The sequence below is a fragment of the Stenella coeruleoalba genome (genome assembly GCF_951394435.1).
Source record: "Stenella coeruleoalba genome assembly, chromosome: 21".
Classification (NCBI taxonomy): Eukaryota; Metazoa; Chordata; class Mammalia; order Artiodactyla; family Delphinidae; genus Stenella; species Stenella coeruleoalba.
This window is the reverse complement of record NC_137167.1, coordinates 19,512,481-19,525,970: the sequence shown is the minus strand read 5'-3', so window position 1 is coordinate 19,525,970 and position 13,490 is coordinate 19,512,481. Positions and strand designations below refer to the sequence as shown.

Below are 13,490 nucleotides of genomic sequence, written 5' to 3'. Positions count from 1 at the left end.
GGTTAACTATGAGGAAGACATAACATTTAGGATAAAACACTAAAAAACTGCTCAGAAAAAGACTTTATCTAAAGCTACATAAGCTATATAAGATTATTAAAATGGCATGGAAATACATAAAAAAGCAGATCAAAATACTTATGGAACAAGGACATACTTCAGTCTAAGAAAGTAACCAGACAGAATGGTGAAAAATGGCAGTACCAGAAAGCGTAGGGGAAAAAATGTTAGATACCTGCAATGCATATAAAGCCCTCTGTCTCAAATAGTCTGTATTCAGTAGCTGAAGTTCATGGAAGAGTTCAATAAGAAAATGTGGACGAGATTCATTTTGAGAAATCAACGTAGCTACTTCAGAATAAATGGTATCCCGCAAAGCTTCAAACATGGAAAAATCACTCCCGGTTTCTGGAAGATATAAAGAGATCAGGAAGTTAATATTGATGAAATACATTCCTATTTCTTTTAACTTGCAACATTACTCTCACCTTTAAACTACTTAAAACACAATTCTATTTCAGAGCTTTTAAAGTAGAATAAAAATCTTAAAATTACCAAGAAAAAAATAATCTTAAAAATATCAAGATATACACTAAATATTTACTAGAGAAATAACATTACTTAGCATTACTTAGAGCAAAGTTATTTCTCAATGGAAAATTTTACACATTTCATAGGAATAATCAGTGGAAATCTTTCAGCACTTGAATGAAATAAGCAAATTGCAAACAATTTTCTTTTTTTGCTAATATGAATTTTTTTACAGAAAAGGAAATTCGTTTATTTTGTTAATGTTGAGAACTAAATGCTGCCAAGGAAACATACTATTTTAAGGCTTATCTAGTTAGGTCTACTGATTCTCAAATCTCCGCAATCATGCTGTATTGATGAAAAACTGAATTTGTAACTATAACAAAATAGGTCAATTTTACTACAGTGTCTTACTGACATACTCATTATAAGTTGGAGCAAGCAGTGAGGATAATGAAGTTTTCAGTTTCACAGAATCTAGGCATCACTCTATTATTTAGCAACAATTCTGCTACATATATTTGTTTATAGCAAAGAATTATCACCCTTAAAGGTATACACTCATACCTTTACTTTTAAGAGCACAAATTAGGAACTGTTTCCATTTTGAGTTCTCTACCGAAAAAAAAAAAATTTCCCAGTGTTCTTCTAGCTATCAAATTCTGTAAACTTTCTAGAGTAATAGTAGAACCACAAGCAGCTAAATATTCAAGTTCTACAAAAATCAGTGATAAGTTTTCAAGAAAGAGAATTTGAAATGTTGAGTGTTTTAATATATTGTGTTTTCACATAAACATGCAAAGATCATTAAGATTTTAAAAATTCACTTTTTGCAAGAGAGAAATTTTAAAAATGCAAAGCAAATGTGGTTTAATGAAAAAACTTTCCATTAATTTACTAGGCAAATTAACATCCTCAGGTCTCAATTTCCACAAGTATAAAATAATAAGGGTAATAAATATGCAACTTCCCTATCTTGCCTCAGACATTTATGAGTATAAAATGAAATAATATACTAAAATTCTCTTAGTAGTTTTAAAATGTTCAAATGTGCTATGTTACTATAAAAATATTTACTATGAGCAGGAACCAGAACTATCTCTGTAGTAAATCTCTATTTATAGGAAAAATCCAGGTAAGAAGATGGGATGTCACACAAACTTTCCCAATTTATACACTATATTGTAGTTTGATCAGTTGTTTTAGAAAAAGTTTTTTATTTTAAAGATATAAGAACAAAGCATATTTAATTACCTCTGTATGTGATAAAATTATCACTCTAAATTGTATATCAGTAAAGATTAAATTATTCCCGAATAATGAATTATGCCAAACATATGCTTCATCCCTCCCACCTACAATAGAAAAGTGTAAAGTTTTTGCCAGTTTCTCCTCCTGGACTAAAATGCATTAGTTTAGGCTAGAAAAATCCTTGATCTCAGCCAGATTTGTCTGACTCCATCTTGTTTTTATCCTACTTTCAGAGTTCTTTTCTTCTTTAGGAAGTACCACTGATACATTTAGCTTCCTCCATGCTAGGTCCTTGTTTTTTTTGTTTTCTTTAAATTCCCCTAGAGGTTCATACAGGCTTTTCTTTTTTACTCATGTATAGCACAGGAGGCATTAAAGAATATTTACAATTCTAAATCATACAGAACCATGTCTAAAGAAAATTCATAGTTTAAGGACAAAAATAGCATTCTGCAATTTTCCATGACCTTTATGTATCATGGTCTTTGCATGTCATAGTTGTTTTTGTTCAATGGTTTATTTTTTTATACATGTTGACTGGTAAGGAAAAATAAGAACTACAACAGAAGTCATACACAATACTTAACACTGTAAATCAGAGCTAAGAATAAAAGTAACTATATTTTTGTTTCCAAAAAATATGAATGCTCATAAGCATTTAAAGAATACAAGATAAATAACTTCAAATAAAACACTAAATTATAAAAATGTTTTCTATTACCTACATGAATGTGTTGGTTATGCTACATACACTAACAGAAAATGAAAATAAGAAAAGCAGCCAATTTTACCAACCAAGTAAAGAATTATAAATGAAAACCTTCAGAATTTAGTAAGTATGAATTCTTTCTCTTTTATCAGCCAAATAACACATACACACTAAACTAAATCTAAAAAATTAATTAGAACAATAAAACTAAGGATTTTTAGGACCAATGGAAGAACTAACAAAAAGTGGACACCAAAACTAAGCAGATTGTTACCTGGCGCTTCATTGCATGCATTTCTGTTAGACTGCTGTAGTATTCTCCTAGCATGTGCTGTAGGAAAGGGCAGACATAAGGATGAACATAAAATGTGTATGAATAGTAAAGACAGGGTCTGTAACATGAATAAATGAATGAAAAAAAGAAATAAGCAAATTTCTTTAAAATCGTTTGCCTGAACTGAAATGTTATCACAAGGTATGGTTTATGCTCTGTTTAAAAATAATCTCTCTTCAGGGAAAATATCAAAAGATCTGCTATAAACTTGTGTTGATGTGACTGATGATGACTATCATAATAAACTTCTACCATTCACTCTTAGAAGCATACACATCAAAGGGAACCCCCCACAACCCCCGAGGGAGAAGAGGACTGTATACTGTTCAATACTAGCAGCCGTATATGCTACAATCTAATGATCATATAACAAAAACTACTCTTACGTGCTATAAAGAATTTTAGGGTAATGCTTAAAACTATAACTGTCTTTTTAGAAAAGAGGAGTATTTATATTATTCAAACATTTTTTTAATTCACCAAAATTTGATGGTTATATGTTTCTAAGTGACAGTAATAAGATCTGAAGTACTATGACCAACTATCAATTATTTAGGTAACTGACATCTAAGTTATTAAGCCTATCAATTTAGTGCCTTTCTCCAACCTCCACCCAACTGTTTATTGTTTGAAGACATCAGTATTTGATAAAGATAGTGAAAGGAGATGGAAACTACAAAACTTTGGTAAAATGCTAGGGTCGGAACAACAGAATTGATATGTTTGACAAAAGGATCTTGGACTTAACAGGAGACCAGGATTGAAACTTCGGTTCTACCATCTGCTAGCAATACAACCTTGAGGAGGTCATTTCAAAATATGAATAAATGTGATGTTTCTTTTCTGATTACAAAAGTAATAAATACTCATTATAAGTTTTATAAAATATAGAGGAGTTTAAAGATAATAAAACCACTATTAACATTTTGATGCATTCTCTTCCAGCTTTTTTATCCAGATTTTTGTTTAAAATAGTTGGAATCATAATGTTCAGTCAACACCTAAATCTCAATTTCTTCTTTTCACTTTTGTTTCCTTAGGATGGATGCCTACAAGTACTGGGTTAAGGGCATGACATTTTTCCCAAAAAACTGTACCAGTTTATACTACTGGTCCTTTATGAGCACTGGGAAAAAACAGGCACCCCCTCTGATCATGTTTCCTCATCTGCAAAATGAAAACAAAATGAATTCAAAGGATTATGAGGCTCAAATGAGATGAGTAATTTGTTTAGTTTGCAAACAGTAAAGCATACTACAAATGGTAGCTACTATTATCATTTTCACCAAGGGTCTTACTGACAACTGAAAATTTAGAGTCTATATTTACTGCCTCCCTCTCCATATTTCTTTGAGACGTACTTATTCTTTATAAATCAGGGACGTGCCAGTATTTACTTAAACTAAAATGGCGGCAAATACTTATGACTCCATTCATTCAGTAAACACTCACTGAGTGCCTACCATGTGTCAGGTTCCATGCTAACATTTAAGATACAAATATGAAAAAATATTATCTACTGCCAAAGGAACCAAAAAGGTGATACAGACACTTAAACAAGTAAATACTACATAATGTGATACAGGCAACAAAAGAGGTTTACACAGGCTATGACAGAAAAACAAAAAGGAGAAAGGGTAACCTCTCCCAGCTTGGATTTGGATACAGTTCCAGAGTTGCAGAATTAAGATTTTACTTAAGAGCCAGCAGAGACAAAGGCCAACAAAGAGCAAAAAGGACTTGAGGCAGGAAGGACAACTGCTGAGGTAAGACAACTGCTGAGTTGGCTATGGGAAAACTTCAGTTTAGTGCCACTGAAAGAGTCAAGTTCAAGGCACAGGGTGTGAGAAATGAGTCTGGAGAGGCAGGAAGGAATCAAATCTCTGCTGGTCAGATATGTTACATTGAGGCATCTGGACTTTCTCCTGCAGGCACGGTGAAGGCCAAAGATTTTAAGCAGGGGAACGATGTGATTTTATATCCAACTCTTATTCAGATAATATTTTCAGAATTTCAAATTAGGAGTACCAAATTAATGTCAACTACACTTGTTCATTCAGAATTTTATCAAAATGCATCAAAAGATAGTATCACAATAACAATAAAATATATTTCCAGTCTACACTTCTTGACATCAAGAACTGTGTACTGTAAACTCTACTATAAAACCTTTCACATGATAGAAAAGTGTGATAGATGAATTTTAAGCTTGTTTTAATACAGCTTTTCAAATCTAAGGTGAAGAAGTCTTTAAATTAAAACAAACCAAAAAAAGAACATACCTGAAGATATTTCTGTAGACCTACTATATCTTATTACTTTTTCCAGCTGCTCATGATTCTTTCTGCTGAATACTTTTGCTTGAACAGGCTCTTCAGTCTGGGCTGAATGTCTGTTCCTACTTTTGCAAGGTTCACATGTGCTAGACATACTGGCACTTTCATACCCTTGAGTAAAAAAAGTGACAACTGTTATCAGTTGCAACTAACTCAAACTGAAAGGGAAATTGATTTCCATAGTGAAACAGTATAGGTCACTCAATTTAGAATGCTGTGAAGGCCTGGTATAACTAGAAATCAAACTAGTAAATAGTATGTTTCAGAAAAATCTTTGCGATAACCTTTGTAGGCACAGGATAACAGTAATAAATTCTAACACTTCATTGTCCTTCAATATTCATCTCAATGAATACATCCCAACTCAAACTACATGGCAGACCTTATATAGCCCAAATTCTCTACTAGACTCCAAGCTAACAATTTTTCAGTATTAGGAAATACAAGAAAGAATCACATCTAATCTATATATGTCCATGATAGACAGAAGAATAAGGGGCATTAAATAATCAGATGTCTGCTTTTGTATACCTTTTGTTTAATATGACTTGGTATAAATGGTATAAAGCCTTCCCCACCCATAGGTTATACATATATTCTATTAACTCTTCCAAGTTTTGGAATTAATCTTTTTTCAGTTACTTTTCGGCATCTAGCACAAGGTAGGAATTCAACTTTATTTTGTTCCACATGGATAGTTGGTTACACCTACCCTTTTCCCACTGAATTAAAATGCAACCTTGGTCGATATATTAAATCTCCACATTTATTGGGTTTTATTTCTGGGCATTCCATCTGTTTAACTTATCTAATCCAATGCCACAGAAGTTCTACACTATGTTTAAACACCTGGTAAGACAAGTCCTATCTAGCGTCTTTTCTTAGCTATTTTTGGACACTGCTCCTTCCACAGAAGTTTCGAGATCTTTTTCCCCCAATTTCAAAAACAATCCATGAGGATTCAAAATAGAAACACATTAAAAGTATTTATTAATTTGAGGAGAATTTACTTATTTTTAAATATTTATTTATATATTTATTTGGCTATGCCAGGTCTTAGCTGCAGCACGGGGGATCGTTGTTGCAGCGTGCAGAATCTTTAGTTGCAATTTTATAAATTCTAACTTAAGAACATAGTTATGCTTTTATATTTGCTTAATCTTGTTTCGTGTTCTTCAAAAAAATTTTTATAGATCTCGTACATTTCTTGTTAAATTTATTCCTAAGGATTTTTGGTCCCAGTAGCTTTGGATACTACTATGAAAAGAATACTCCCTGCCACTTCCATTTCCACTGGGTATTACTATGATAGAGAAAAATATTTACACACTTATTTCATAATCTTATTTCATAATTACTTTACTAACTTAGCTAACTTAGGCAGCTGTTTTCCAGTGTCTCTCGGGCTAGCTTACAAAATATATAAAATTTGTTTCCCTCCTTTTCAAATATTTATTCCAATCATTTAATCTTGTCATAATACTTTCCAACCAATACTAAATAATGATGGTGGTAGAGAGGGAATCCCTGTTAATTCCTAATTTTGATAGAGATATCTCTGGAGTATTTTCATTTACAATAGTGCCTGTAAGTGGCATCAGCTAACAGCCTTTATTATATTTAAATAACTGCCTCCCTTTCTAGGTGCATTTTCATTAGGAATGACTTAAAATTTTATCTAACCTACCACTATGATTACATGACTTCTGTCCTGTAATGTGGTTGACAGAATCAATTATGTTGACAGATTTCCTGATAATAAATCACGATTACATTTCTGTAATAAACCCTGCTGACAACAGTCTAATACTCTTTTCATACACTGGCAGGTTCAATTTGCTAGTATTTTACTTTTGAATTTACATTAATAGCTGAGATTAAACTACTGCTTTCTTTACTGAACTGTTACCTCTCCTTTTCACCTTCCCTTATATAAAGGTCTCTATCTGATTCATATGTTGTCTCCATAGTTTTCTTCAGATAGGATACACCAGTATGTTTTTTCAGCTTGACAGGTGAAGAGTCTCTTGTCAGAGAGTAGGATTCTTGAGTTGTAGTCCCTTTTTGTCCACGAATGGATGTCATTTCACTTCTACTTTTTTAGGTTTTAAGTAAGACTGTCTGATGTCAGTTTGTTTTTTTTCTTTATATGTAACTTGTTCTTCCAACCTGGAAGCTTAGAGGATTTTTACTTTTTCCTCGGAATCCAGGAACTGTATCAGTCTATACACAGGGGAGAAGGGGTGTGTACTTTGTCTCCGTGCCTCCTGGCTGGGCAACAGTCAGCTATTTTGATCTGCGGTCTTGAGTCTTTCTTCATTAAAGATTCCCCTTTATTATTTGTTGAATTACTGCCTCTCCACTTTTTTTTTTCTCCTTTAGAACTCCTTGTATATCAGATCTCCAAGATTTGTCCTTAAGCCTCTAATCATTTCCCTCTTTATTTTATCTCTTAGTACTTTTTGCTCTGTGTAATGACATAGTTCTTCCCTTTAATTTTCTAGGCCAGTAATTTGGAACTTAATAGCATTTGTCCTCTTTTTCAAATAATCTAAACATTAAATGTGAAAATCATTTTTTCTAGTTCTCAAGAATTTACGTTATAATTCAATCTGCTTTTTAAAAATAATTCAATCTGCTTAAGTATTCTTATCATTTTGCTCAAGTGAGTATTTCCTTCAGTAATTCTGTTTTTACTAGGTTTTACCTGTTCTAGTGGTCTGCTTCCATGACTTCTCTCTGGCTGCTGGTCCCTTTTATGTGCACTGTTATGTTTACTGGGTTAGCCCCGACCCTTACCGACCCTTCAGGCTGGACCTGACTGCTGGGCAGCTTTAATGGCAGCACGCTGGCAGTGCTTGGGAGCCTCATGCCCATGGTGAAGCAGTGGTCTGGCTGGCAAGCTGTCAGCCTCCCATCAAGACGATGAAGAAGGAAGCCTCTCGACCCCTCAGGCTCCTCAGCTGCAAAGGTAAATGCTTTACCGTGTTCAGAGTAGGTAGGATGCCGCCTCTTTTTTCAGTGACACTCTTTCCCGTTAGTACTTTGAAGTGGCAAAAGACTGCTCCTCTTGGAAGGGAGGGAAGCGCCCTCCCCGTGGAAGGAGGGGTTGCATGGATCTCCTCCAACCAAGTTTTCTCTAAGAACCACAGGGCTCTGATTTTTGCTCACTCTCTGAAAGAGCCAGCAGAACCTAAAGCCTTGCTGCTTATCTCTCTAGATCACAACAGCTGCTCTGTTAATAACAAATTAGTTCCCAATATATTGTCAAATTATTCTCTGTGATATCCTATCTGGATTCAACTTCCCTTTCTTTCTCTAAGGCCATCATTCAAGTTAGGACTTCATCATCTCATGTATAGGTTCCTGATTTCTTTGTTGGTCTCTCAGACTCTCAAGCCACTCTCATTCAATCTGCATGAAACTTACCGGAAAAAGAGCCCTGTTGGTTACTTTGGACTACTACATAAAAAGCAATAAAAGGTATGATTGCCAAGAGTAATATGTAAGATGATATAAATGGTAGTACTATTGCTTATTTAATTAACAGCAAACATAGCTCTGAAGAAAATAAAGAATGTTATTCTAACAAGAACATTTATATAAATGAAATTAAGCTTCTAACTGCTGTTACTGAATCATGTGAAAAGTGCTGAATGGATTCTAATCAAAATTAAAATATGTATTATGCAGCATACACAAAATTCTCTTTAGGGAGCCCCAGTAGTGAGGGGAAAAAAAAAAAAACTCAGTCATCTTCCAAAAGAGCTAAGACTGTGAAGAGAAGCATGCTATAATTTTTAAGATGCTATAAAAAGAGGGAAAAAAAAAACCCCATGGTTTTACATGAGTCCCAATTTAAAAATATCAAGGGCTAGATTTCCAAAGTTAAGGTACTACTGTTGATTTGTTTCTCTTTGGGACACTTTAATAGTAATCCTCCAGGGAAAGTAGAAGATTTAATGAAAGTCAGTAATACTTCAGAGTAACACTGGCCAGGCCAGCTGATATAACAACAGCAACAACGACATATGATGGTCATTATTATAAGGGGGTTATCTCCTGTCTTTCTCAGCACAAGTGGCTGACAGAGCTGGAAGAAACAGTATTTCTAGTTGTGTCTCCAATACAGGGAAACAGCTCAGCCACAGCACCCTGGAGACCTTCCATGTACCTACACAGGCCACACTGGGAAGGACTGAACCGTCGCTGAATCTAAGTCTTGGCGGAAGGCCTTATGATTTTCCTCTCTTTCCCCTGAAAGGCTGTCATGAGAGAACTTCTCATCTCCTCCTGGGCTCTGATGAAAACATGAGACCAGTTCGCCTCACCCCCTGAGGGTACATCTCCATTCTCGACTGTGGCTTAGCTACAGCACAGCATTGGCTCCTAGGCTACAGGGTGCCCCACCACTCATGATGCAACTATCATCTGGCCCCTTCTGTTTCAGCGTCGCCCTTGTGGTGAGTGGAATAAGGGACACAGGGAGCTGGCACCTTTGGCTACCCTTCCTTTCTCTGACTTCATTAAATAATAAACTCTGAATCTAAAATGGGCCACATCTGTCAGGGCTTATCTTGCCTAATGCGAGACATCCATTTTATCTCAATATTCATTAGTGAGCAAGAAGAGTGGGGGAAGAAAGAAACAAAAAGGTTCAGGACTGGGTGGAACCCAGAAGTCAGTATACCAATAGTCTCATCCAATTTCCCAAGACAAGAATGAGGACCATCTAGACTATATGCTTCTACTCCTCTCTAATACCATCAAAAGAGGAAATGGGTCTGGTAGAGTGTAGCCAAATTATGGGTCTGTAAACCAAGTCATATGTCTGATAACTCAAGTACCCAGCAAGGCAAGAAGTCATGCTCAACTCATAAAGTCTGAATTTGAACTGAAGCTTAAAAGATAATTAGCACATAATTTGTAAAATCTTACTCTGCATGCAATAATATGTATCTTTATATATAAAGACCTTCTAAAGATTACCATCATCCGTACATTACCATCATGTGAAACAAAATTAAATGAAGATTTAGCATGCTACTTCTGGAAGACTGTCAACATGTGCAAAAAACAGAAACAGCTCAAATCTGGAACAGTGTAACTGGCTGTACTATATCTTTTAAGACAGCAACTTAAGTCCCACTGTGCTGGCCTATTTGTCATATCCTATATCCTTCCCCAGTTCTCTCATCTTCTCTTCTTGCTTCACCCTGACTCTATATTACTTTTCCTATTGTTACTACAATTTGGAATGCTTTCCAATCTTCCCCCCATCGACCTCCATTCCTACTTCCTTTAAGACAGAGTAAACATTCTTTCTTCTAAGAAATCATGGCTATTCCTATCCCACAAAGAGAACAAACGCAACATAAATTAGTGGTCTAGCTCAGCACTTCTCAGACTTTAATGTGCATATATTCGTATTAAAACATCGGGAATCTTGCTAATATGCAAACTGAGAAACAATGCGTACTGATTCAGTTGGTATAAGGTGGGGCCCAAGAGTCTGCATTTCTAATAAGCTCCCAGATGATGCGGATGCTGCCTGTCCATGGTTCACATTCTGCATAGCAAGGACTTAGCTCATTTGATTTTGCTACATATTATTTTGACTCTGCATATATTAGTTCGGTTCTGCTATCAGGTCTTTTACCTTTGTGTGTGCACCTTAAAGTGGAGCTCCCACTAACAGATGGTCTTAAAGCCCTCTTGAACAAATGTGAATGTGCATTCTTGGCAAGTATTTTTATACTGAAGCATGAGAAAAGAGAGCAAATAGATCAGAATGTCAATCTTTGCCTTGAAGTAAAAGAAAAGCTGAATTGTATATCTGGAACCATAATTCTTCAGAATAAAGGGGTTTCAAAAATACAAATACACCAGGATTTCTAGGCTCAGGCAGACATGGCCATATGCTGGCTGAGTGCCCTCTAAGACCCTGCTACTCAAACTGTAGTCCACAGACTACACTGTCAATGCTGGTCAACAACGCATGGGAGAACTCGTTAGAAATGCAGGCTATCAGGTCCCTCCTCAGACTGACGGAATCAGACTCTGACTTTAAGCAAGATTCCCAAGGAGATTTGTATGAAACATTATCAAGTTCAAGACGCACTGCCCTAGCACACTCAAAATAACCAGCTGAATGAGAGAATGCTGGGATAACAAAGGTTAGTTTCTTTCCATTTACTCATATGACAAAAAGCATTTTGTTGGAGCAACTACGTTAATAAGAAGTTCAGAGTTACCCCGAGGGCCTCTCTCAAAATGGTCACTATCTCCTTAAATCCTCTCTAGTGGCACCAAGAGTGACCATGGAGAAGGCATCGTAGTTGTATTTTCATTCATTTGAATGGTTTCAGATCACTAATCTACTAAGTAATCAGCTCCTCCCAAACCTAAATAACTGAAAAATTATTTCAAGGATGATAATGTGTATGCTGAGAAAAATGTTACCCCTGTTCACGATTGCTTGTTTAACGATGAAATCAGATTCTTTACATGGGAGTAGGAGTAGCAGCCCAGGACCTTAGGAAACATGAGGTACTGAAATGAAAAAAACCGTACATGTATTCTTTTTCACATCCATAGTTTTCATCAGATTTTTCAAGGGTTCCATTATCCAAAGATGGCTGAGATGAATGCTGCCAAAGCTTACAAGTGGATTTTAACTGCAGAGTGTCCCAGGACCTTTATTACACTTATAATGTACTGTGAGCTTCCAAGAGAGGAAGTTAGTAGGTGCAGTGAGTTTTCACAATTTTCTGATTATAAGCCTAGAATATTTTGCTCTTAAGCACCAAATACTATCTCCTTGAACGCAGAACGACCTTTCAAGGCCACAGCCAAAAAGTATCCCTTGCAAACTGGAAGGAGCATCCTTTAACTATAATATTCCAGATTTTAGCTAGTAAATCAATTTTTAACCAGTGTTAGACTTCACTAAGTTCTTCAAAAATCATAAAAAAAATCTATTTTTTAAAGAAGTGGCATGCAGTGAACACTATAAAGAGAACTTTGGTATTATACTCAACGACGAGATTCAATAAAATATGGATTAATGTTTTCTCCTATTAACTAAGGTTCAGTTCCTGAAGGACTAAGAGCAAACTTGTTCTAAAAGTGACTTCACCTACATGATATCCAAAGACTGCAGTGTAGTCACAGGCCTGCATTTCTTTAAATGAATCCATCGCGGATCTAGCCAGAAGTCACCAACGAGGTCTTGCACGTAATATTAAACAAGAGAACAGTAAAAGTTCCGAGCTCATAGGAACCACATACGTAGTAAGAAGTTTTAAGAAGCACAAAAAAGAATAAATGCCATGTTTTAAAATAGCTACACCATTAAACCCTATTTGATAAATTTTATTTAAAAAGTTCTCAAAGGTAACTAAAAATGACTTTGCTCAGGTGGGTCTACAACAGTGCCTCCTCAACAGCCACACCGAAATGATACACGCCAACATGTGAGAGTAAGCGTACCAACATTTATGCTGATCAAGTCAACAAATTTCAGTACTTACCAATATTTTTAACTCTGCTTTTCAGCTGAGTAGAATGCCTCTTCTTACTCTTTGATTTGGGAGTTTTATCTTTAGATGCCAGGCTGGCCTGTGCAGATGCTTTTCTTGACTTGAATGTTTTAGTTACTGTTGTTGGATCTACTGGGTCAGGCATACTGCTAAAGCTTTCTAACGACTCTTCATCAAATTGGCGTCTTCTCCTACTGGTATCTAATTGATTTTTGCGATTACTATTTGTTGTTTTCTTTACAGACACTGCACATCCAGTCTTGAGAAATGGTTTTTCTACTTCACCTTCTTGGTCATATAACCATGGTGTCCTACTGTTCTCCACCTCCTCTTCGGGCTGTTTTTGATTCCTTACCAATGAAAATAAGTTTTTATATATTACAATGATATATTTCTATATCTACTGAAAACTCCAGATATAGTCTACTAGTAGATTCAGGTAAATAAAAATTGTCAACAGGCTATAAAAATACTCCCACAAAATACACATTAAAAATGAAAATGTTACACAGGCTAAGGTACTAAATTACTTTAAACTTTAATCTTAGACCTTTCTCACTAAACCATTTTCACTAGTGAGACTTCCAAACCAAAGGTCCAGCATTCATGATGGAAAGAGTGGGAAGGTAAGATCAAGGGAGGATGGGACATACAAGGAAAAAACAAAAAACTTAAAGAAACAACTGAAAGAGAACCACAGTAAAAAGTTTGGAAACGTACATGGATCTGTGTCACCTAAAGCAGTTCAAATATAACCAGAATCTGGTGAAAACAATTGGCCATGTAAC

General features: G+C 35.4%; 1 protein-coding gene across 24 annotated transcripts in view; it reads right to left on the bottom strand.

Moving 5' to 3' along the window:
- The window catches only part of PCM1 (pericentriolar material 1), an 88,774-nt gene that overhangs the window by 25,331 nt on the left and 49,953 nt on the right, over window positions 1-13,490 (bottom strand). For 11 of the 24 annotated variants that reach the window (XM_079909355.1, XM_079909353.1, XM_079909334.1 and 8 more), the window contains 4 exons: window positions 12,694-13,052; window positions 5,108-5,272; window positions 2,766-2,822; window positions 236-408 (listed from right to left, as the gene is read on the bottom strand). In XM_079909355.1, coding sequence (XP_079765481.1) covers window positions 236-408; window positions 2,766-2,822; window positions 5,108-5,272; window positions 12,694-13,052 — 754 coding nt within the window. The remainder of the gene's footprint in view (window positions 1-235; window positions 409-2,765; window positions 2,823-5,107; window positions 5,273-12,693; window positions 13,053-13,490) is intronic. The other 13 variants (XM_079909351.1, XM_079909342.1, XM_079909352.1 and 10 more) reach the window with 2 other exon arrangements.